Below are 26921 nucleotides of genomic sequence, written 5' to 3' on the forward strand. Positions count from 1 at the left end.
TCATATGTTTTTTCATCTATTATAAATTCTTCTTTGTTCATTTTATCTACTTGATAGTGTATAGATCATGTTGATATATGTATTCTAGATTATCTATTTGTGATTCTAAATATGATATTTCTTCTTCTTGTGCTTTTATTGATTTTTGGCATACTCCAACAATCATGTTATATTGTAGTCTTTCTTTTCTTATTTTTAATTCTCTTCGTTTTTCAGATATTATTTGTTTTAGTTCTTTATATTTTTGTGATTTTATTATGTTATTCATATGTACAATATTTATAATATTTTGGTGGATATTGAAATCTGATTTTATCATAATTAGGTGATACGTATCTCATTCTTCTAGATTTTAAATGAATTATTAATTTTGCCTCATTGCAAGATATTAAGGTAATTAAGTAAGCTAATCTGTGGGGGTTTTCTTTTGTTTTGTTTAACTTCTTATATTCTGAGTAGTAACTAGTTAAAATTCTTTTAATTTCTCTAAAAGCTTGTGTATTTTTAAATGGTCTTCTCATATTTAATAAATGAATAACGACATAGTTAACAAGATAACGTAATTAATAATATTAACAATTAAGTTAACATTTCTAACATTTTTCATAATTAACACATATCTATTTGTACATTTTTTAAATAACATAGCTCTGATACCAATTGTAGGGAGGTGCGGATAGTGCGGGTAACTTAACATAGCTCTAATCAATAACTATTCTACTTTTTCCTCTTTTTTGTTCACTGTGCTTATTTACTATTAATGATGGACTATTGTGTTTACTATTACTTTTTTTGTATAGATTGTTTTTCTAATAATTCATCTATATGCATTTTTAATTCTTTTAAATCGTCAAAGTTATATATTAATGATTTTTAGATTATTATACTATTTTTATCTATTAGCTCAATTCTTACAGTAGTCTTACGTTTTTCTGATCCTTTTAATGGATCTTCATTGTATAGTTGTCAAAATTACACAATCAATTATAATGTAAGTTAATTAATATGTGCAATTGCGTAAATTAAATTTGTAGAATATAATAACCTGAAAATTTATTAGTAAATTGTATATGAAAATTAAATTAATCATAGTGGCAATTTTGTGTATAATTTTGTTATTGACTTGAAAAGAGTATTGTTACAGTTAACACGGTTGCTGCGGCTTCTGTAGCAATGTCAATGCTCTCCGGTGAAAAGAAAAAAATTAATGTGATGATAATCAATGTTCATTCATCGAACATGATTTATTTTTACCTCTTAGCTCAAGTTGTGACCTTGAATATAATTTTACTAAGTATTTATTCTTCTCTTCTACTTATGACGTCTATCATACGTAAGTCGGTTATTTTATTTAATATATAATAAAATATAGTTATAAGATTCACTGTTAATCTATTGTTAAACAGTTTATAGCAAAATGTATTTTCTATAATTCATTGTTAATGAAAGTAGTAATGAATTTTATTGTTTAGCAACATAAATTATCAATTGTTAATTACCATCTTTTAGTATACGATGAACTCTTGTTTTGCAATATTATTGCTACTCTTTATAATATGCTTTTGTTTAGTCAGTTCCAAAAAGAATAATCAATTTCTATATTTAGTAATAATTTAAGTTCAAAATATTGCTTTCATCCTTAATGAGATGATTTATAACCACACAAAACACTTATGACTTATTTTAAACCTCATATTTCAAAATCTTTTCATATTTTTTTGAATTTATGCCCACAAACTACATCATATAAATTAAAACTTGGAAAGTACTAGTATAATAAATAAGATTCAACGAACATACATGAAATTTGCAATTCATATATGTAATATAATTTTATTCTAATTTACAATCTCACAAAATAAGTGTGTATTATATGTGTGAACACAATGAGCTCGTACCAAAGAAGGTTTCGATCGAAGGAGCTTATTTTTCTATTAGAAAGTCATTTGACAGAAAAATTTGAGAAATACTTGAGGCAATTTGTATTATGGAAAATAATAGAAAAAGAGAAAGCGTGTAACACCCCGTACATTTTTAAGCTAGAAATCGGACCTTCATTCCTATGTGTGTAAACTCTAGTCCCGTGATTCATACTTGAATCCATATTTCATGATCATTAACCTAGTGTGAAGAGAGTTTATGAGGTGGGAAAGATTTTCATAAGAGTCACTTAGAGCAAAGTGAGCTAAGAGTTTTTGATTCAGCCAAATTTTGGTATTCGATTCTACAAGGGTCAGTTTTGGACAAGTATAACTTTATGTATATGTGGAATTTGGCAGCTTAAGACGTATCAAGTTGTAGATAATCGAATTAGCTCTTTAACGATACAAATTTTGCCTTAATCCGATACCCGAGCGAAAAGTTATGGCCATGCAAAGGGGCGTGCGTCGCCTAACAACCGTCTAAGGCTACTGGAATGGGTGTGCGATTGTCTAGGTGCCGCCCAACGAACAACTAGGCGATTAGCCATACGTCGCGCAGCCCAGAGCTAGGCGATTGGCAAGGCATCGTCCACCTTGGCTTGGGCGATTGACTGGGCGTAACCTAGGTCATTGCCTAGTGCCAAAAACGCTTCGTTTTGACTTAAATCAAGGGTGTTGAAATCCTTTCACATCCTTAAACCGTCCCTAATCACTCCAAAATAAATTAAAGAAGTTTTAAACACGTTAACTCCACTCTCTTAACCCTAATCTATCAGTATATGACTCCAAAACCCTTCCCATATTTCCAAAAATAAAATTCAAGTGTTATCTCTCAAGAATCAAGGAGTTGAGTTCCAAATTCAAAGTTCTCTCCAAGGATTCATCCAGTCAAGGTATGTGGGGTTATGAACAAGGATTTTCTTTCACCCGTGTGCCCAAAACTGAATTTTAAGCTGAATTTTGCATGAATTGTAGTTAGGGTTCATACCCAATTCTTATTATTTTAGTTTATGAAAATCTTGAGCCGGGGGTCTATCGAAAATAGCCTTGCTACTTCTCCAGAGGTAGTGGTATGGACTGCGTACATCTTACCCTCCCTAGACCTCACTATGTGGGAATACACTGGGTTTGTTGTTGTTGTTGTTGTTAGTTTATGAAAATATCATGTTATTTAAGGCTTCAATTGCAAGAGATTTACATATATCCATATTTGAAATCGTGAGATTCATATTATGAGTTATATTCCACTATCTTGATTGAGATTGTTGAAAACTTTTAGGATGATTATTGAGCATGATTTTTAAATATGATTATTGATGAATTAAAATTTGATATTTTGAATTCTAAGTACAAGTGATGAGTTTATAAGGAGATTATGATCTCAAGTTTTATTGACAAGTTTTGATAAGTGCTTTAAAAGCAAAGATAGATCTTTTGATCCCAAGCTAAGATTATGAAATCCACATTATTCATACTGTTTATGATTTAAAGTAAAGAGAAGCATAACTAGTTTTTCATTATATAAACTCTAATGCTATTTTAAGGTGGATTTCCTATAGTGTAAGCATACAAGTAATATGGGAGTAATATTTAGCACCGAGTTGGGTATCCATCTAAGGTCACATGCCCCAGAACTACGTGTCACCATAGGTTTTAATTCCCATAGTGGATTCAGTATAGTGATCACTCTAACTTAGGTTCTATTTCAATGGCAAGGGTAGAATAGCTCTCCCAATGTGGGTAATACATTGGACTCCATGATAGCTCATAGGGTTTATGTCGGTTAGAAGAACCTTTCAAAAGAAAAAGTAAACGTAAAACTTTTAGAACCAAGTGTTATGGCTCATAAAGTTATTCTTATGCTTCATTATTTATGTTTATTATTTACAGTCTTTGCTTTATTCAAGCCCAAGGTGAGTCATCTACACTTAGCATGCATTGGTTGAAAAATATATTTATACATTCAGTTATAGTTTTACTTATGCATTCACCCCCACATACTCAGTACATTCCAAAAATACTGATCCACATATATGTCTATGTGCTACATTGTTTCATAATGTAGGTACCAGTTGTAGCCCACACATCATAATCAGACAATGTGCAGTTTTTAGTTAGTAGATGATGAGGCCTTTTTATTCAAGGGCTTGAGTCAATCATAGTTCGAGTAGCATCTTGTTTTCATTATTCAGTCATATTGATTAGAGATAGCTGGGGGTCATGTATCGGCTACCTATAGTCAGTATTAGTAGAGGCTTCATAAATAGTCAGTAGAGTTGATGTATTTGATTTCAGTTTTATTGTGTATAACCAGAGTTGTAATCGTTTTAATAGTTTATTTTGAACATGTACACTAAAGACATTTCTTTCGCTTATTACTTTAAGTTTTATGTATTTAAATCAGTTGCTCAAACAATATGCCAGTACAAATGATACGGGAATCCCTAGCTCGAGACCTTTCACACGAAGCCAAGCACTTTAGTTGCAATAACTCCAAGCCTTGTTCATGCAAATGGCTGTGTGTGAGTTGGTACTTGATCCACTAAATGGTTTAAATATTTTTAAGTGTGAAGAGGAGCCTTGATGTGTAGTAAACTTACACTCCAAGTCCACCCCATGGCAAGGCTTAAATGGTTATTTTATCTTTCATTTATGGTGTAATATAAATAAACAACATTAGGGTTATTTTGGCCTTAGTTCATTCATAATATTGAAGACAACAACTACATTGTAATTTTTGTGAACTTCTCTCTTCACTTGAGAAGCTGCAAACCGAAATTCACAAGAAGAGTGATCCTTGTGTTGTATTTTGGCTAGAAACTAGGATCTTGGGGTTCTTTGAGTTCCTCTTGGTCTAAGTAAGAACTTGTTGATTTCACTAGTCTTAGGGTCCTTTCTCATTTTAGGGTTCTTAGATCCTTGAATATTGTATGTCAAGTTTCTATCTCTTTTGTAATCTTATTGACATTGTGTTGTTGAATCTAAAAGTCTAGTGAAGCCGTGTGGGGATCTTTCAATTCACTAGTATTGTTGCCTTGTTATTCATCTCATTTTCTTGTTCAAAACACAAACTCAAAGTCTAGTAAAGCTGTGTGAGGCCTATTTCGATTCACTAGCAAATTGTTGTTCATCTTGTTGTTCTTGTATTGATTGTAATCTCTTGATACACACATAGTTAGTATCATTTGGTATCCAAGCTCAAGGCTTGGTTTTTTTTCTTACAAAATCATTCTTGGGAAGCTGTTACCAAAAGTGTGTTCTTGAACATTTTGGCCAAAAAATGGTTGTTAGATCTACAATAATTTTATTTGTCTAGTTTGTTTCTTATGTTGATTTCTTTCTCATCAACACAAAAGGTGTCTAAAGCTAAGTTGAGCTTAATATATTGACATTGCTATTGTGGACTTTAAGTAGTAGTATGATGAACTTGAAGTACTTCAAGTTGTGTGTTGTTGTTTCTTGACGTTTAAAGTGGGCTGTTGTTGGTAAATTGTGGTTGTGTTCTTGAAGTATTATTGTGGTGTTCATCTTGGTCTTCTCCTCATCTCATGTCTTGACCACTATAAAGAATAAAATAGATCTAAAAAGATTGCAAGACAAAGTTGTAAAGTTGTTTGTGAGAAGACTTGCCAACATCACTTCCTTGATTTAACAACCATTTTTCCTTAGAACAAGGAGCCTTGTCTTATGGAACTAGTAAAGTCAAGCCTTACCTTTTGAGTTGGAAAAATTTTAAAAAGTTATAAGACTTTACTTCCCCTCCAAAAGCAAAGTCATCCATTATAAAAACTGTGAAGATTAAGGCTTCAAGTTGATGAATAAAATGTATGGACCCATCGCCAATACCATGCTGCCATGTCACCTTAATCATTGTTCACGTTATTAATTAAGATCAATTTAGATATTCTAGTTTTTAATTATTGATTTTTAGTTTATTCTAATTGACTCGATAACTAATTAGCAAGCTAGTACATTCCTACTAGGTTGTCAATTAGTCCTTTGAAGCCTTGTATTCGTGTCATCGTTTGTTTGTGTGCTTTTTTCATTCGAATACGTTGTAACTCCTTGACTCTAGTACGACGGGAATTCTTTGAGTTTCAAACAAGAATCCACTCCGGACAAGAGCATACTCAAACCTTAAGGATTTATGGGTTACTAGCCAATCTACAACACTTGTGGAGCTCGAGTGTGAGTGATTCGAGAGAGTATGGATGAGGAGAGGTTTTAAAAAAACTTATTTGTTGCTTATGTAGGTGATACCTTGACAATGGAAGGAACCATATCTCAAACCGTGGATTCTAATGAAGTGGAAAATATGAGGGTCACTCTTGAGGCTATGACCCGAACTCTTGGAAGGTTGAGTACGGAAGTGGGAGCCATAAGGGAAGAAGTAAAGACTATTAGTGGGAGGTTAGAACAAGTGGAGACTCAAAGGAACTCTCACCCTTCTACTCCTTGACACGTTTCGTCAAGTGGACATGATAGAAATTCCTTCGCCACCGTTACTCCCAAAACATGGCCACAATTTCCAAATCATTCACTAACTCCACTAAATGTCGCAAGCCAAACCACCCATAACCCCCTAACCCGAGAATCTAATAGACCAATCCATTCCCAAACTCCTCAAGTTCCACAAGAGGGACTTGGACGTCCAATACCTCCACTAAATCTAAACCTCCATTTCGAGCTCCACTAAACCAAAGACCACCACCACCATAAAATCCCATCCCTCCAAATCAAGTTCCAAACGTCCAAAACCATCCCTTTCATTTTGAGGAATATGGTAGAGAGGATTATGAAGGGTATAGAGCCCTTAACGATACTTACATGAGGGAGAAGGAGATGAGAAAGGGATGTGTGGATCCAAGAAGATATCGAGGGTATGGAAAAATAGGAAACCAATACTAAGAGAGAGACGTAGACATCAATACCATCAAATTGAGCCTACTTATCTTTCAGGGTGAAAGTGACCCCGAGGTGTATCTTGCTTGGGAGTCGACGTGTGATAAAGTATTTTAAGTGAATGATATCTTAGAGGAGAAGAAAAGTTGTTACGCCATAGCTCACTTTGAAGGTTATGCTAACAGATGGTAGGAATACGTCAAATGGTTTGGTAATGAGTTGATTGATGGACAATGTAACGCCTCGAGTCTGTACCCCAGATGTTATACGATGCTTATGACCCTGAATAACCACAATCTAACCCATGACTGGTACCTACTGTGAGCACTAAATAAAAATACTATAATAATGCAGAAGATGGACTGAAATACCATAAGGTTCAAAATACTATAATCAAAACTGAATAAAATACTGAAATATTGAACAACTATCTGAAATATTCTAGTTTGAAAAGCCTCTAACTGTCTGAATATGGAGTTGATGGGACAAGTCCCCAACTAACTCCAACTATTGAAATAATAAACTATTAAATGTACAGAAGAAATCTAATATCCTCGGAGTATGAGGACTCACTACTATAACTGTTGTTGATAACCAGAACTGGCTATGTGAGGTCAGGAACCTAAGCATTCGAACCTATGATATGAAATATCATAGCGTAAGAAACGAGTATGGGATCAGTACGTATGAATGTACTAGTTCGTTAAATGAGGTAAGGCAGAATGTATGGGTTTATATGAATGAACAATAACTAACTAAATGATATGCAAGAGCTGAATTAGCATACATGGAGGATCTGTAACTATTGAACATACTATGCATACTGGAACTGAATCTGATAACTGATAACTGAATATATTAATAATCTGAGATTACTGATAATGTGAATTACTGATAAATGAGTGATTGTATCTGACAGTCCCGATTATGTAGAACTGAACTGAGTTCTATTCTGAAGACTGAGACTAAAATTAAAACTGTGGGAGTTCTCACTTAACTAACATGCCCCTGAGTAAACTGAGTGGGGTCTAACTTGTAACCCTAGTTGGAAGGGTTTCAGTACCATGCTATGGGTAAAGACACTGTTGTGGTTAAACCTATCTGACGGGTGACCCTAAACAGGAAGTCAAGCCTAATCTGACGGGTGACCCCTGGAGGTAGCCAAGCCTTAATCTGATGGGTGATTCCTCACATCCTATGCTGGTTATGTAGTTTTGTAGTATAAGACTGCTACTAATGACTCTGCCTGCCTGATGGGAGAAGTCATCACCTCTACACTCACTCAGTGCTAGTTTCTACTCCCAACTAAATAACACTGACTGATTAGACTGGACTGGACTGGACTGAGTTAGATGAGTTTGGTAACTGACTGAGTTCTGCTATTCATGATACTACAGAGTTTATTCTGTAATTACTAAGGCTATAGGTAAATAGCTAGATTATCGGGTATTGAGTACCCCCAGGACTCTATAACATTAAAAGTAAATCATGGCACAAATTTTGGAAACATGACTATGGCTACATGTTCATAACTCACTCATTAAGACGTTTAAACAAACACTTGGGATGCATTGACTAGTACATGAATGGGGAGTACATGCTATCATGGTATAATGACACTATTTTATTCACTTAGGCATTTAGACAAACACTTGGGGAGTATGCTTAGGTAACATAATAGTAAACACACATGGTGATCATAGCTACATCAATCAACTTGTACATTGTAGAGTTTATCATGAATATCATGCAATTCAACACATATAATGATTAAGTCCATGAAAACTTGTATTTAAATCATAGACGAAAACCCACCAATAACATGAAACATGAATTCAATTCAATTCAAACTTTGAAAGCATAGAATCCAAAGTCTTATATTTTGAAAAGGGGATTCTTGGGCTCCATGAAAGGTAAGGATCCATGAATGAACATCTAACATATCTAGGAATCTAAATTCTTGAAGTTATTGAAGACTCTCGAAGGGATTCTTGAGATTGCTCTTGAAACTTGGATGTTAGGGTTTTCTATCTTTAAGAGAGAATGTCTTAAATTGGGGAAAAAGTGAGTTAATAATGACCTAAATACGTTTTTAAGGATTAAATCCCACATCTGGTTGAATTAAATACATGGGAAAAGACTAATTTAACCTTGGACAAAACTTTAATTTTTTTTCAAAATTTTTTATTTGGGCCCCTGGTGCGATGCGGCTATATCATGTCATATCACTGGAAACTGACATCTAGGAACTGGACTGACGACGCAATGCGGCGTAATTGCAGACCCTTACTGGATTTCGACAATTGGGAATTGAAGGCCATCCGCGATGCGGTAAGATCGCGGAGTCACACTAGAAATTGATAATTATTATTTGGACCTATTGCGCAATGCGCTACTGACTGAAATGATGGTGTTTTATGACTGGAACTTAAAATAGCCATAACTTCTTACTCGGTTATTGGATCTGAGTAAATTTTATGTCATTGGAAAGCTGACTGAATTTCCTACAAGATGGTGGGTCTAAAACTAGGAAATTTTGCCTAGAACAAAAATTCTACCTAGGGATTCTGATGTATTGAAGACTAAATTGAGCTGGGAAATTGCAGGGTATTATAATATCTCCCCCTTGGGAACATCCGTTCTGAGAGAATACTGACAGACTGATTTTACATACTGAACTAGACATGAACAACTGAAGCATGATTACATGACTGGTCTGATAGACTGAACTTACATACTGAACATGCATATCTGATGCATGATTACATGGCTAAGACTGATTTATAAAATACATGAATGGCATGAGAATGATATGAGATGGTAACTGATAATAAGTTTGCAACGGTACTGAATATGGCACTAAGTTGGTTTAAGGAAGACTATGATGATGTACGAGACATCAGCTAACTGAATTAAGATTGAATGACTTCGACACACTACTTAGGCCTGAGGAACACATGATATAAACTGAACTTCACAGACCATTAAGAGTGTAACATGAGTCATGAGAACTGAGCATACTGGGAAACATGACTACATGCGTCATGAACTGCATGACCTGAGTTTGGAATTTCTGAACTTATGGAACCTGATTCGTACTACAGAGTGAACTAGAACTCCTTATACTAGGAACTGTAAGCATGCATGGTTTTCTACTATGTACTATACTGCTATCTGTCTCTTAGCTTAAAGTTATCGTTCTAAGTCTGTGGGTCACTAAATCAATAACCCTACTACTGTTTCAGGGTTTAACCTTAGAATGGACTGCTATGTAAGAAATTACAAAAGATAGAGAAGCTCATGGATCTAATAAGGCATAAAAATATAACTGGGATATTTTTAAATTACCAGTGACCATATCAGGAGGACTTTCCTAATCCTGTTGGGACTAAAGTGCATAAAATTTATTTAGACACTGATCGTGGGTGGCACTGGAAGGAAAGCCCTGCTGATTCGGGCGACTGAACTGAACTGGTGACTGATAAGACTGACCTGGTAGCGCTTATCCCTACCTCTTTGAGCATCTACTCGACACTCCCTGAGCCTATAGCTCAGTTTCTCACATCTATAACAAATATTATTGTCAACCTTACACTCTCTCTGATAGTTTTTACCACACTCTCCACAAAATAAATTAGTACGACTATTGTTTATGCTATCCTGGGTCATTGGTACACTAGCTGAGGATAGAGTTGGGACTAACAACTTTGGGCAAAATTAGGAACAGTTACCGCCATCTGACTTAGGCTGATTAAAATTGAAACTACCTGTTCTAGCTCTCTTATTTTTCCTCTCTTTTTCTTTAGCCTTCTGCTCTTCAATCTGTTGAGCATGGACCATTAGTCTAGATATATCCATCTCCTTAATTAACATTGCAGTTTTGCACTCATTAACTACACTCTCTGACACTTCAGACACAAACTTACTCATACTGGACCTATTGTCCGCTACCACATGAGGAGAATATCTGGCTAATTGAGTAAACTTAAGGGAATACTCTTTCACTCTCATGTTACCCTGCTTGAGATTCATAAATTCTAACACTTTGGCCTATCTCAACTCTAAGGGAAAGAATCTATCTAGAAAAGCAATAGCAAACTCTTCCCACTCTACGGGACCTGCATCTATGCCCCTATCTATCTTCCACTGCTTAAACCACATATGGGATACATCTTGTAGCTGATAGGAAGCTAACTCAACACTCTCACTGGAAGTCACTCCCTTGATATTTGTGACTTTCTAAACCTAATCGAGGAACTTCTGTGGATTCTCTTCTGAAATAGAACCTGAGAATAGGGGAGGATTTATTCGGGTGAAGTCCCGAATCTTAGTTGCAGCAGTATTGGCCACTAAGTTGGCCTGAACAGTAGCTGGCCATTTATTTTAAGCTTTTACTGAATTGGGTAGGATAGTGAATGCAGCTTTGAACTCTGCATGAGAGACATGTTCGTCCAGGGGATCTGCCTGAACGGGTTGAGGGGCTTACTGGTTTCTGGTTCTTTTTTCGTTAGTCATTTTGGGAGACATGTTCTGCAAAAAAAAGGAAGAAGTGGATTAAACTAAGAGTTTAACTTGAGCTCATGCTCACTCGCACGACATGAATACTGAAAGAAGGAAAAATTTTCCTAAAACATCTCATAGCCTCCAGTCCATAAGTGTGGCGCGCTACATACCCATGCACAAGACTCTACTTGATGTAGCTTTCAGACTCCCTAGGACTCTGTTGAACCTTAGGCACTGATACCAAGTTTGTAACGCTGCGTGTCTATACCCCGAACGCTACATGGTGCTTATAACCCCGAAGGACCATAAGCTAACCCATGACTGGTACCTACTGTGAGCATTAAATAAAAATACTGTAATAATATGGAAGATGGACTGAAATTCCATAAGGTTCAAATACTATAATTAAAACTGAATAAAATACTGCAATACTGAACAATTATCTGAAATATTCTAGTCTAAAAAGCCTCTAACTGTCTGAATATGGAGTTGATATGACAAGTCCCCAACTAACTCCAACTACTGAAATAATGAGCTAATGAATGTACTGAAGTAATCTAACATCTTCAAAATATGAGGATTCACTACTATAACTACTACTGATAACTGAAAATGGCTATGTGTGGTCAGGAACCTGAGCATCCGAATCTATGATATAAAACATCATAGCATAAGAAATGAGTATGCGATCAGTACGTGGGAATGCACTGGTATGCTAAAATGAGGTAAGGCTAAATGCATGGTTTATATGCATGAATAATAACTAACTGAATGATATACAAGAGCTGGATTAGCATACATGGAGAATCTATAACTATTGAATATACTGTGCATACTGTAACTGAGTATACTGGAACTGAATAGGATAACTGATAACTGAATATAATAATAATCTGAGATTACTGATAATCTGAATTATTGATAACTGAGTGACTGTATCTGAAAGTCCTAATTCTATAGAACTAAACTAAGTTCTATTCTGAAGACTGAGACTGAAATTGAAACTGTGGGAGTTCTTACTTAACCGATATACCCTTGAGTAAACTGAGTGGGGTCTAACCTGTAACCCCAGTTGGAAGGGTGTCAGTACTGTGCCATGGGTAAAGACAATGTTGTGGTCAAGCCTATCTGATGGGTGACCATGAACAGGAAGTTTAGCCTAATCTGACGGGTAACCCCTGAGAGGTAGCTAAGCCTTAATCTTATGGGTGACTCCTCATATCTTATATTGGCTACGTAGTTCTGTAGTGTGAGACTGCTACTAATGACTCTGCCTTCCTGATAAGAGAATTCGTCACCTTTACACTCGTTCGGTGCTACTTCCTACTCCCAACTGAATGACACTGACTGATTAGACTGGACTGGACTGGACTGAGTTAGATGAGTTTGGTAACTGATTGAGTTCTGCTATTCGTGATACTACAAAGTTTATTCTGTAATTACTAAGGCTCTAGGTAAACAGCTAGATTGTCGGGTATTGAGTACCCTTAGGACTCGATAACATTAAAAGTAAATCATGGAATAAGTTTTGGAAATATGACTATGGCTACATGTTCATAAATCACTCATTAAGACGTTTAAACAAACACTTGGGATGCATTGACTAGTACATGAATGGGGAGTACATGCTATCATGGTATAATAACACTATTTCATTCACTTAGGCATTTAGACAAACACTTGGGGAGCATGCTTAGGTCACATAATAGTAAACATACATGGTGATCACAGCTACATCAATCAACTTGTACATCGTAGATTTTATCATGTAGATCATGCAATTCAACACATGTAATGATTAAGTCCATGAAAACTTGTAATTAAATCATGGACGAAAACCCAACAATAACATGAAACATGAATTCAATTCAATTCTAACATTGAAAGCATGGAATCCAAAGTCTTATATTTTGAAAAGGGGATTATTGGGCTCCATGGAAGGTAAGGATCCATGAATGAATATCTAACATACCTGGGAATCTAAAATCTTGAAGTTCTTGAAGACTCTCGGAGGGATTCTTGATATTGCTCTTGAAACTTGGAGGCTAGAGTTTTCTATCTTTGAGAGAGAATGACTTAAACTAGGGGAAAAGTAAGTTAATAATGACCTAAATATATTTTTAGAGATTAAATCTCACATCTGGGTGGATTAAATACATGGAAAAAGACTAATTTAACCTTGGACAAAACTTTAATTTTTTGTCAAAATTTTTTATTTGGGGCCCTGACGCGATGCGTCTATATCGTGTCGTGTCACTAGAAACTGACAGCTGGTAACTGAGCTGATAGCGCGACGCGGCATAATTGCGTACCCTTACTAGATTTGGACAATTGGGAATTGGAGGCCCTCCATGACGCGGTGAGATCGCAGATTCACACTGGAAATTGATAATTGTCATTTGGACCTATGGCGTGACGCGCTACTAACTGAAAGGACGGTGTTTTACGACAGGAACTTAAAATAGCCATAACTTCTTACCAGGTTACTGGATCTAAGCAAATTTTATATTATTTGAAAGCTGACTGAATTCCCTACAAGATGGTGGGTCTAAATCTAGGAAATTCCACTTAGAATAATAATTCTACTTAGGGATTCTCGTGTACTGAAGACTAAACTGAGTTGGGAATTTACGGCGTATTACAGACAACCACCACCTTGGTTTTGGTTGAGGTACCTAATGACACAACGGTACCTTCTCGAGAGTTATCGACATAAGTTGTTTGATAGATTGTACAACGTGCGGCAAGGGAATCAAAGTATGATGGAATATTATGATGAGTTTCAACAACTCATGCTGAAGCTTGATCATCGTGGAGAACAAATTAGTCATGACATCATTCGGTTCAAGTGTGGGTTGAACAAAGAGATCTCCACTCATTTGATACTTCACAAGTTTGATACCGTTAAAGGCATTTTCCAAGTGGCTCTTGAGATTGAAAGGAAACTTAAAGAGAGGTCGTCATTCAAAGCAAAGAGACAATTAACCTCGGGTTGGCCGAGGGGTAAAGATATGGTTCAATCCTCTTTGAGTTGGCCCAAAAACAAGGACCAACCCATCACTACTAGGCTTCCCCAGTCTAAAACAGTCCAAAAAAAATCTCTGAGGTAAAAAGCTCACAAGTATCCTAACCCTCAAGGGTTCCAATCCTTCATGTGCCAAGGTTGGGGGCATAAAGCCAATAAATTCCCTAACCAACGCAATGTAATCCTAAGGGAAGGTAGATTGTATTTCCTTGGTGGAGAAGTGGGTATTGAGGCTGATGAAAGTGAGGTCAAGCCTCAAGATGGAGAGATGGCTGAGGGGGATCCACATGATAATGATGATGATTATGAGGATGCTTATCCATAAGAAAGGGAGTCCGTGGTTCCAAACTTTATAGTAAGACGTGCCATGATTAGTAAGGTGATAGATGATCCTAGATAATGAGAGAATCTATTCCATAGTAAATGTCTTGTGAAGGAAAGTGTGTGCACTATGGTGATAGATAGTAGAAGTTGTATGAATGTGATTAGTGTTACAATGGTGAACTTTTTATAATTATCGACTACACCTCACACTAGTCCTTACAAGTTATAATGGTTGAATGAATGTGGTGAGTTAAAGGTCACAAGGCAATGTGTGATACATTTTAAGGTAGCCAACTACCATGACGAGGTGTTTTATGACGTGATACCAATACAAGCTTATCACTTGTTGTTAGGAAGACCTTGATAATACAATAGGTCGACCAAACACGGTGGAATGTCCAATCCGTATACACTTTAGAAGGATGGCCGAAAGGTTGCTCTTCATATATTATTGCCTTTCTAATTGAATGAATTACACCAAAACATGAGAGAATTGAGAAAAAATAGAAATAAGGTCGAGAGTGTGGGGAAAAGAGGGAAATTCGAGAGAGAGAAAGTAGGGGAGGCCAAGGGGTCCCTAAATTCTAAGGGGAACGAGAGCATGGTGATGATGGCTAGAAGGAAGGAACTATTTATGGATCACGACGAGGACATTCTGATGCTCCTCTTGGATCATTGTTTTAATACTAACCCCGCTAACGTTTCCATTTCTCCTCCTATTTATTATGTTTTACAGGATTACGAGGATGTCTTCCCAAAGGAATTGCCGAAATAATTGCCTCCACTTCAGGGTATTGAGCACTAAATTAATTTTATGCCGGGCTCATAGTTGCCCAACAAATCGACTTATAGAAGCAATCTGACCGATACCAAGAAATTGCAATGCCAAGTTAAGGAACTTCTCAACAAAAGGTATATCAAGGAGAGTATGAGCCCTTGTGCGGTCCCGGTGCTACTAGTTCCCAAGAAAGATGAGACTTGGCTTGTGTGCGTTGATTGCCAAGCCATCAATAAAATAGCGGTAAAATATCATTACCGTATTCCTAGGCTAGATGATATGCTTGATGAATTGAGTGGTTCGTGTTTGTTTTCTAAAATTAATTTGAGGAGTGGCTATCGCCTAATCTATATGCAATCGGGTGATGAATGGAAAACCGCTTTCAAGACCAAATTCGATCTCTATGAATGAATGGTTATGCCATTCGGCCTAACAAATGCTCCAAGTACTTTCATGAGGCTAATGAATCATGTGATGAAGCTATTTATTAGAAAGTTTATTGTTGCTTACTTTGATGATGTGTTGGTGTATAGTAAGTCCTTGGATAAGCATGTAAAGCATTTATAATGTGTGTTTGATGTCCTTCAAAATGAGAAGTTATATGCTAATCTAAAAAAGTGTTCTTTTGGTGTCCCTGAGGTTGTATTTCTTGGGTTTGTTGTTAGCTAAAGAGGGGTCGAAGTGGATGAATCTAAGATTAACGCCATTAAAAATTGGCCAACTCCCAAAACCGTAGGTGAAGTGAGAAGCTTCCATGGGTTGGCTAGTTTTTATAGACGTTTTGTCAAAGGATTTAGCACTATTATCGCCCCTTTGACCGAAGTGATTAAAAAAGATCGGCCTTTCAGGTAGGGAGATGAACAAGCTAAGTCCTTCGAGGACTTGAAAGTTATGCTCATCTCGCCCCCTTTGCTACAATTGCCGAATTTTAACAAGACTTTAAAGGTCGAATGTGATGCTAGCAATATTGGCATAGGCCCGGTTTTAATGCAAGAATTGAAGCCTATTACCTACTTTAGCGAAAAGCTCAAAGGAGAAACTCTAAACTACTCTACGTACGATTTAGAGTTGTATGCCTTTATTAGAGCCTTGTCCACTTGGCAACATTATTTGTGGCCTAAAGAATTCATAATCCAAACGGATCATGAATCCTAAGGGCACAAGACAAGCTTAACCGGTGGCATGCCAAATGGATTGAATTTCTCAAAACTTTCCATTATGTTATTCATTACAAGAAGGGTAAAGACAATGTGGTTGCCGATGCTTTATCCCAAAAATATGTGCTTGTGTCTACTTTGTCATCTAAGTTAGTGGGGTTTGAAAGCCTCAAGTCTTTATATCTTGAGGACCCTCACTTCGCTCCTATATATATGGAAAGTGAAGAGTTAGATAGGGATAGGTGGGCTACAGATAGGGTTTCCCATCCCTATACCAAATTTGATGGATACTTGTTTAAGGGTAGACGATTGTGTGTTCCCTCAAGTTCGTGGAGAGAATTATTTATGAGGAAAGCACACTATGCCGATCTAATGGGCTATTTTGGGGTCGAGAAGACCCTCGGAATTTTGGAAGAACAATTTTATTGTCCTAGAATGCACAAAGATGTGGCCCGAATTTGCGGCCAATGTGTTGAGTGCAAAGGAGCCAAGTCACGGCTCCAACCCCACGGGTTGTACACCCCATTGTCCACCCATTTTGCGTGCTTGGCTTGACATATCAATGAACTTCGTGTTGGGATTGTCGAGGACTAGAAGGAGGCGGGATAGTATTTTTGTCGTAGTGGATCGATTTTCCAAGATGGCTCACTTTATTCCTTGTTCCAAATGTGATGATGCGCCTAGTATAGCCTTTTTGTTTGTTGATAATGTTGTAAAACTTCATGGTGTTATGAGGACCATAGTGAGTGATTGGGATTCTAAATTCCTAAGCCACTTTTGGAAATCCTTGTGGGGTAGGCTCGGTACCAAGTTATTGTTTTTGACTTTATGCCACCCACAAACCGATGGCCAAACGAAAGTAGTAAATAGGACCTTAGGGTCTATGCTACGATCCATGGTTAAGGAAAAAATGACTTCTTCGGAGGAGCACTTACCATTGATTGAGTTTGCTTATTATTGTTTTATACACTCAAGCACGGGGATGACACCCTTTGAGTGTGTATATGGCATCAATCCCCTCACTCCTTTAGATTTAACCCCTTTGCCAAGTGATCCTGTGATAAGCTTAGATAGAAGCAAATGGTATGAGGCCATAAAGAAGTTATATGAGAAGGTAAGGTCGCGGTTGGAGAAGAAAAATCAAGAAGTTGCAAGGAGAGACAACAAAGGAAGAAGAAATCTCATTTTTGAACCGGGAGATTGGGTGTGGGTGCACCTAAGAAAGGATAGATTCTCGTCTCAAAGGAATGCTAAGTTGATGTCGCAGGGTGATGGCCCATTCCAAGTATTATAAGGATCAACGACAATGCCTACAAGATTGATCTACCCTCGAAATATCAAGTGCACAATATTTTCAACGTGTGCGACCTCTCTCGGGTGGAAATGATGGAGGATGGCAATGATCCAAATTTGAGGACAAATTCTCTTCAAGATAGAGAGGATGATACGGGAATTCCTAGCTCGAGACCTTTCACACGAAGCCAAGCATGTGAGTTGCAACGACTCCAAGCCTTGTTCATGCAAATGGTCGTGTGTGAGTTGGTACTTAATCCACCAAATGGTTTAAATATTTTTAAGTGTGAAGAGAAGACTTGAAGTGTAATAAACTTACACTCCAAGGCCACCCCATGGCAAGAGTTAAATGATCATTTTATATGTCATTTACGGTGTAATATAAATAGACAACATTAGGGTTATTTTGGCCTTATTTCATTCATAATATTTAAGACAACAACTACATTGTAATTTTTGTAAACTTCTCTCTTCACTTGAGAAGCCCCAAAACCAAACTTCACAAGGAGAGTGATCCTTGTGTTGTATCTTGGCTAGAAACTAGGATCTTGGGGTTCTTTGAGTTCCTCTTGATCCAAGTAAGAACTTGGTGTTGATATTCACTAGTCTTAGAGTCCTTTCTCATTGTTAGGGGTCTTAGATCTTTGAATAATATATGTCAAGTTTCTATCTCTTTTGTAATCCTGTTAACAGTGTATTGTTGAATCTAAAAGTCTAGTAAGTCGTGTGGGGCTCTTTTGATTCACTAGCATTGTTGCCTTGTTATTCATCTCATTTTCTTGTTCAAAACACAAACTCAAAGTCTAGTGAAGCCGTGTGAGGCCTATTTCGATTCACTAGCAACTTGTTGTTCTTGTGTTGGTTGGAATTTCTTGATACACACATAGACTTGTATCAACAAGGGTTAGCTTGGGATCACTTGTGGTTCTAAGCACCGTGTGACGTCCAGGAGTCTCGAGGCACTACAAAGCGAGAGAAGAATAAAAAAAAAATACATATCAAATGAATGTTGATGATATTTTCAACAATAATATTGTTGGATATAATGAAGAACAAAACAGAGAGAGGATGAGAAGTAAAAAAAGCTCGAAAGAGATTCATGAAGAAACACACCAAACAAGTGTTATTAATCAAGCTATAAGGCGAAAGACCTTGCACAACATGGACTGATGATCTTCATGCTAAATTCATGGAAGCTATACAACAACTGGTGAAGGGAGTAAGTTTGCTATTATTAAAGTTCTTGACAATTCATTTACATGGAACGATATGAACAATGAAATATTTATACTTATAACTAACGTCAATTTATTTCAAATTAAGGCAGAGTGATTGTTGTATTTACATGTACCTCGGCTCGATTTGAATATATTATAGTTCTAAATTAACTTTACATTTTTATGAAACATGTAGGATGTTTATTCTAAGGAGATTCTTAAGGTGATGAGTGTGTCGGATCTTACCCGTACCCAAATCTCTAGCACCTTCAGGAACATCAAAAAAAAGTTTAATTGATATGTATTATTTACTAATATTTATGTGTCTATGGTATGGGGAAAGTTATTTTATAACAAATTATTTTCTATAAAATTATGTTATTGTATTTAGTTACTAGAAAACGTATTGTTTGAAAAGATTTTTTCATCACACTTATTTAAAAAATTATTTTTCTACAACAATCATAATTTTAATTTTATATCAAAAGAGGAATAAAAAATCAAATTTTGTTTGACTTTTCGAAGAAAATATCTGGACATTATTATCAATCTTTAGGAAGCAAAAGTCTTATCAAGGCATTCACTAATTAAAGAGGATTATCGATAGACCTTTGTTTCATGTTTAGTGATAGAAGTTAATTACCTATTGCAAATTTTTATTATTTTGCAGTCCAATAAAATAATATAGCTTGATCAAGTTCATTCTGATGATCAGGTTAATGCTTCTCTTTAATTTGATATTATATCTAAGTCTTGTTTGATTATTAATATTGTCTAAAATTAGTATAAATTTTAAATTATTCTTTTGTATAGTATATCCATATTTGACATGATTAAATCTAACTTTTCGCATTGATAGAAATTATAATCTCTAATATCTCTGTTCTAAATCAAACAAGTCCTTATATATATATATATATATATATATATATATATATATATATATATATGGACATCGATGTTCAATTTTTTGAAATAGCAAATTATTCCGGCGATCATCAATATGATAACTCAGTGCTATTAGACGATCAGTGATGACTCTCACAAGGACTCTTTGCAGCGGCAGTTGCTTCTTCAAGTGAAGACTATTTTGTTTGGGACTTGATTGCTAGTTTGTTTATGTTTTTTCGTTCGAAACTAATTATAATCAATATTAAGTTACAGGTTGCCATTAATTTCTTGACTTGGGGTTATTAGTTTGTTTGGTATTAAACTTATTTATCCTGCCATTATATAACCTTTTAGTTGATTGATGATGATATATATATATATATATATATATATAGTATGAGATCAATTATTTGTGGGCTAATATATTGTATCTCAATTTAGCTTAATATTTGATGTATTCTTAACACCTATGAGTTGTGCTTTTTATTGTTGAACTCATATTGAATTTCAAGTAAGCTCTTTGTGGCTTTTCATCGTATTTTTGTTGTTCATTCTTTTTTTTTTTGTTTTTTTTATAATAATGACGGTGTATCTGGTGAAGTTTATTTCGATGATTCAGTTAATGCCTCTCTCTATCTTTGCAATGTCATAAGTTTAACTACTCTTTATTTATTCAATATATGTGTTTGATACGATGAAAGTTGACTAATTGTTTTAAGGGAAAGAATAAAGTTGTGCTTCGATAGAAAAAACGTATGGTTATTTATCATTGGAGAAATTTCTCCCACTTTGAACATAGAAATTAAACTTTAAATAATTCATTGTACTTAACTTATGTTAAAATTTACTTCTTGGTTCTTATTTCAACATGAATGCGAGATAATATCTCAGATGGTCACTCAACTGTGAATTTTTCTCTCAGAAAGTTACGTAACTTTGGATTTTAACCCAAAAATCACAACGTAATTCAATCTAGTAAATATAAATTTTAGGTTAAAAATCAAAATTAAGTGATTGTCAGAGAAAAAGGCTCATAGTAGGTGACCACATAAAGTATTAATTCCGTGAATATTAGCTTCAAGGTTGTTTGTTAATAATTAGTTAGTGGGTTTTTTAGTACTGTTATAGACTTTACTCCTGACTCGTGTAGAGAGACTTTAGTCTCACTATAACGAAGCTCATTATATAGTGAAGCTCTTCTCACAGCAGATGAATTTGTCAGTCTGCAATGTGCTAGTTTTACTTCTGTAACCGAACCAACTTTAGTTCCCTCCCATCAATTTTCCTACTATTAACGCAGAACTTCATGATTTTCCTTGGACGATAAAAGGTGTGCTTTATTATTAAAAAAAAAGTGATTCTCATAGATGAATAAAATAACTAGTCTTCCACTAATAACTATATAAAATATTTATCAAATCAGTTAATCGAATAATACAAGATTGGACAGATCAAATAGAGAGCAATTAGTGCAATTTAGAAGCTATTAAGCTTAAGGAACAGAACAGAGAGCGCACACACACACTTAACTTTGTATATCATCCATTTCATAAACCGGACAATTGAGAGATCGTTCAAATCTTACAAAATTTGACGAAGGGAAACGTGAAAGTTTCCTTTTCGTCATCATCATGGACTGTATGGAAGGGAAGTGATTTCCCATGCAGTGGATAATACAAGCATATTGTATATAGATGTTATATGTTGAAGAAGGAATAATAGAATATTAGGGCAGTACTATTATATGGTATATCAGTTTGAGAAATGTAATATTGACCACCATTCACGACTTGTGCTAGATGAAAAGACTATCATCTCCTCAGGCTCTCCACGATGTAGTCTGCATACAGATCCCTGAGAAAAAGAACGTTGTATGTAAGCAGCTGGACGTTATATTATCTTATTCACCATCTTGAACACATATGTACTAAATCTTCGACATATTTTATCGTTGATTTGTTCACGTACTGCAGAAGGGAGAAAAATTGAACCTCTGATAATGTTTGAAAAGGTGGTAGGTGTTACTTACTGGGAATGCTGGACTGCTTCGAAGGCTTTGGCAGCTGGAAGAAAGTCATTAACAGCAACTTCCTTGTTTTCATTTTTCTTGTCTGGCACATTCGTCAAGGACCAAACCATATACTCAAATTCTTTTTCGTAAAAAAACACTAATGAAAATAGATAAACATAGGAAATAAAATACATGCTGCTCTTAAGATTTGTGATTTTGGAAAAGGATACAATCCTCAAAGAAGCGACGGATCTCAGCCAAACGATGGGGTGGCAGCTCATTGATATCAGTGTAGTGCTTATATTCAGGATCATCAGCACAGACAGCAATTATCTTGTCATCCTTTTCTCCCTGTAGTTCTGACTAGAGTTGGTACATGGGGAGATTGGAGAAACAAATTTACTTGTAATGTAGATATATAATACCTGATCAATCATGGGCATAAGACCAATTGCTTTAGCCCTAAGAAAGCAACCAGGAAGAACAGGCTCCTGTAAATTAACATGGTAAGAATAAAGAGGAGAAATAACGGAAGATGGGCATCCTCTTAAAACTTAAAGGACAGTTCATAGCACTAAAGCCTAATTTCCTTGATTTGCTAGATGCTGTATGCATTGCAAAGGCCACAAACGGTTAAAATAGTCCACTTTCTTGAGACCCATGCACTGCACTAGTAAACTATTGTAGGCATGACTTCTTAAGAAAGATCAACAGCTATAGAACATATAAGATCAAAAGCATATATTAGGGAAGTCAACAAAGGGTAACAGAATGTCCACATAATTTTGCATTAAGGAGAGATTGAATTGATTTTATATTAGAGAAAGTTATTTGAAGTCAAAAACCTATCTTAAAATTAATACTACTTTATTCCAAACAAATACTGAGATCACAAATGCCTAAAATAAGATCTAACACAGGATCAGATCAGCTTTTCAGTCTCCAGCACTGGCATTAGATTTTAAAGAGTGGATTAGATTACAACCTAACTGTATTTAGATTTTAAAGAGTGGATTAGATTACAATCTAACTGTATTTAGTCTCACCCTTGCATAAACATAAGACTTAGTTACAAGTTCTTAGACTCTGAGATGCAGTTCAATGATCAAAACATAAGACTTAGTTACAAGTTCTTAGACTCTGAGATGCAGTTCAATGATCAGCTACTATATGCACTGTGCTGTTTATCAGGGACAATAGGAAAGGATCATCAGCTCACCTGCATGATGACTAAGACATCCAGAGGGTCACTGTCCTCACAGAGTGTACGAGGGATGAACCCATAGTTATGGGGGTATACAACTGATGAGTAAAGAACACGATCGACCTGGAACGACAGAGTGTTTCAGATAACTAGTTTAAAACTTTCATAATTCTACTCATTTCGAAATATGCCACTTGTACCTTGATCAGTCCAGTTTTTTTATCAAGTTCATACTTCACCTTGCTCCCCTTACTGATCTCAACCACCTGCACCAACCAATTGGTAGGTTACATACAAAAAAATTTCTTAACCATGAACTATAACATTAACCATATAAATATATATCAGTTAACATAACAACTTCAACCATATATGAGCATCTGGTAAGTACTAAGGTAGCTAGGTGAAAGTTCCACCTTAAACAGCAATCAAAATTTTAGAGACACAAAGCACCAGTTAAATAGGACAGCATAAATTCAGAGTGGGGGCAAAAGAAGAATTCTTGCAGATATTTCGGCTGGCTCAGATTGTCAGCTGATCTAAGGTATCATCTACTAAACAAGAATTTACAGCATCGTCCTAGAAGACCAATCATCTTGAGCCGGGGGTCTATCGGAAACAGCCTTGCTACTTCTTCGGAGGTAGTGGTATGGACTGCGTACATCTTACCTTCCCCAGATCCCCCTATGTGGGAATACACTGGGGTTGTTGTTGTTGTTGTCCTAGAAGACCAATCATACTTTCTTGCTCATAAAAATCTCAAAGATCTACAAAATATTTTGGATTTAATATCACTTAAGATAAATATTAAGAAGAACTAAACATGTTGAGCAACTGTTCAGCTTATCTGTGAAGCATAAATTGCTTAATTCGATAAATGATATGAAGGTGCAACCTATTCAGAGGCGGAGCCATCCTTCTTTAAGGGGGTTTGGCCGAATCCCCTTCGACGGAAAGATATACTATTTATACATGATTAAAATTATTTTTTATGTTGTTATAGTAGGTATTGAACCCCCTTCGACTAAGTTTTCTTTGAATATTGAATCCCCTTAGTTGAAATCCTGGCTTCACCTCTGAACGTATTACATATCAGTTCCAAAGCTTTGAAGAAATACAAAGAATCCTTACCACATTAAAAATCTGTGGGGCATCAGGTCCTGCAGCAAATCTTAAATTTTTAATCATGAATATTCCAGAAGATATTTCTTTGCAAAATGAGAAACAGGATGTTGTGTCCTTCACAGAATGTGTAAAATACCTATCTCGAGATCATGCCAAGGATGAGCTGCAACCGATCTCCTTGTCATAGAAGAGAGTATTCTTTCATTAAGAGGTGGAATGGAGAACTTCTGTGGAACTGAAGCCTTGACTGGAGTTTCGATGGGTGGAGTCATAATTGCTAGCTGGACATCAAGGTATTAGTAGCACGTAAGAATCTCCATAGGTATGGAAAAAAAAATTGGAGCTGAGGCATCAAACAACGTTGTCCAACAAAATAACCGGTAAGAAATATATGTATATTTATAGACCAGTGACCCAGACTCGGAATGAAACAAACAAAATTTAAACAGCCAGGAAACATCACTTGGGATTTATATCTATACAACAACAACAACTATATATCTAACAACAAAGTGAGGTCTGGGGAAGGTGGAGCATATGCAGACCTAACAGACCTTCAGTTCAAGACAGGATTTATATTCCTATAACATCAACAATCATTATCTTCCTGCAGACAAAGAAAAAGACCTTATTCTAATATACAATATAAGAATAGGATATACATTCGACATAGAGGTTATAATATACAGTGCTGATCAATAGGTACAACCAGCAAAGCCAGATTCATTGCATTTTAGCTCTAGTATGCAATGCTAGTTGCTCGAATTACCAAACTATTGTTAACGTTTAAGTTCTAACAAGGAGAAAAAAACAGGAACTTGCTAGGTAGATGCGGATGTATATATCGAACAAAAGCTCTCAGTAAGGGCTATTCAAGTAGCAAGTAAGCTTCAGAAGAAGCTAACAGAAAAATTGCCAGTAATTCCGGTTAAGTAGAGTCGATGACATGCCAAAAATCACTCACGATATTTCCGTTCATGAATTCATAAAATACGTGCAGAACTCAGAGCAGAAAACATTCAATACTAGACGAAATGAAGTGCCGAAAACACGTACAATACATGAAATATATATATATATATATATATATATATATATACACACACACACACACAAATACACACGGAGAAAACGACAAAAAGCTTCAGAAAATAAATCAATGCCTAAAATAGAGAACAAAGAGTAAAAACAGAGTGAAACCGACAAAAAAAAAAAAAATAGGGAAACGATCAGTAAAAGCATAAATTAAAACTTCAAAAAATGGAAAATGAATAAGGAAATTAAGTCCTTAAAGCATAAACTACGAAGACATTACTCCACCGACGAAGAACAAAAAAAACCGAGTGAAATAAAAAAACCAAATAAATCAGCAAAACTGTAGGGAAATGCCGTGAAGTAACCGATCCCTAAAAGCATTAGTAGAAAAACGACCAAAAAAAGATAATCAAACACATTTACCGAAGTATCACTCGCGCATTGGCGAAGAACAAAATAACAAAAAGTGAAAAATCAAACAAAAAACTTCAAAAAAGTGGAAATGAATTGAAATAAGAAAACAAAATATATCAACAAAAAGTGCAGAAAATGCCAATGAATGCTTTGAAACTCGGAAAATGAAGATCAACAAACATATTTACTGAAGAATCACTGAAAATGCGTTGAAGAAAACTATTAATACCTGAGAAGCAACAATGATGAAGGCGTAAGAGCGTCGGTGGGAAAAAGCACACAGCTCAGATCTATAAAAATGAAAGCGTATGAACAACGGCAGAAGCGAGAGAGAGTAGTACTAGTATTTATAGAAATGAATAACAGAGAGAAAAAAAAGAGAAAGAGGATATAACCTAGAAAGTTGAGTAAAGGACAGAGCTCTTCTTTCTTTGATGAAGCTGTAAAACGCGTTTCCTTCCTTCTTCCCGCTCAACACTTATGCCAATTAAGCACCTTTTAAGCTTAAAATAACAAAAATAATAATAATAATAATAATAATAATAATAATAATAATAATAATAATAATAAAGAAAGAAAAAAAAAAGCACAATCCTTACGTATATTTATTAGTAGAGTTCAATTTATTTGACGCTTTTGAATTTTATATAATTTAAATTTAATTTATGTGACATAACTAAAATTTTTATAATCTAATTTTTTTAATCAAAATCTATGTATAGATTTGTATTCAAAATTTTAGGATCTAAATTTAATCAAAATCTTTTGATATGTTTTTAAATATTTAAGGTATCAATATTCAAAATATTTTTATGTAAGTTTAAATTTATAAATTTTATTTCAAAAATCTTAAACTTTCCAATTATTTCCTTCACTCCTTTTATTTGTTTTCTTCATTTTTCGTGAGTCAATTTGACTAAATTTTAAAGTCAAATTAGATTAGATTAATTTAATTATTAAATTAAAGTTTAAATATTTAAAAATTATTATAAATTATAATTTAAATTTTTTTCTATTTGATTATGAAATACATGTTAAAATACTGATCAAAATTTATATACTTGAGTATAAAAAAAGAAAATGGAACAAATAAAAGGAATGTGGAGTATCATTTCATTTA

General features: G+C 35.2%; 1 protein-coding gene across 7 annotated transcripts; it reads right to left on the bottom strand.

Moving 5' to 3' along the window:
• Positions 1-21537: 21537 nt before the first annotated feature.
• LOC107842902 (soluble inorganic pyrophosphatase 4) lies at positions 21538-26398 on the bottom strand. Of its 7 annotated transcripts, none has more exons than XM_047396735.1 (11): positions 26197-26336; positions 26031-26091; positions 24907-24959; positions 24489-24633; positions 24359-24387; positions 23428-23493; positions 23243-23350; positions 22449-22514; positions 22254-22374; positions 22042-22123; positions 21538-21866 (listed from the first exon to the last, which is right to left on the bottom strand). In XM_047396735.1, exons 4-11 carry the CDS (start codon positions 24622-24624, stop codon positions 21824-21826), a joined length of 651 nt encoding a protein of 216 aa, XP_047252691.1. In that variant the 5' UTR covers positions 24625-24633; positions 24907-24959; positions 26031-26091; positions 26197-26336; the 3' UTR covers positions 21538-21823. The 7 variants fall into 7 exon arrangements, with proteins under 7 accessions (XP_047252691.1, XP_047252692.1, XP_047252694.1 ...); XM_047396736.1 differs by having other exon boundaries at positions 24898-24959; XM_047396738.1 differs by lacking the exon at positions 26031-26091 and adding an exon at positions 25990-26030 and having other exon boundaries at positions 24898-24959; positions 26197-26271.
• Between the last annotated feature and the right edge of the window lie 523 nt (positions 26399-26921).

Source organism: Capsicum annuum, chromosome 9 (genome assembly GCF_002878395.1).
Source record: "Capsicum annuum cultivar UCD-10X-F1 chromosome 9, UCD10Xv1.1, whole genome shotgun sequence".
NCBI classification, from domain to species: domain Eukaryota; kingdom Viridiplantae; phylum Streptophyta; class Magnoliopsida; order Solanales; family Solanaceae; genus Capsicum; species Capsicum annuum.

Bases quoted from the DNA above. Each gene is read 5' to 3' on its own strand.
- LOC107842902 (XM_047396739.1), bottom strand. From the start codon at position 24,624: ATGACTCCACCCATCGAAACTCCAGTCAAGGCTTCAGTTCCACAGAAG. The intron at 23,351-23,427 runs GTACAAGTGGCA...CTGTCGTTCCAG, and splicing joins AAAAAACTGGACTGATCAAG to GTCGATCGTGTTCTTTACTC. The intron at 22,375-22,448 runs GTATTATATATC...TCAGAACTACAG, and splicing joins TTATGCCCATGATTGATCAG to GGAGAAAAGGATGACAAGAT.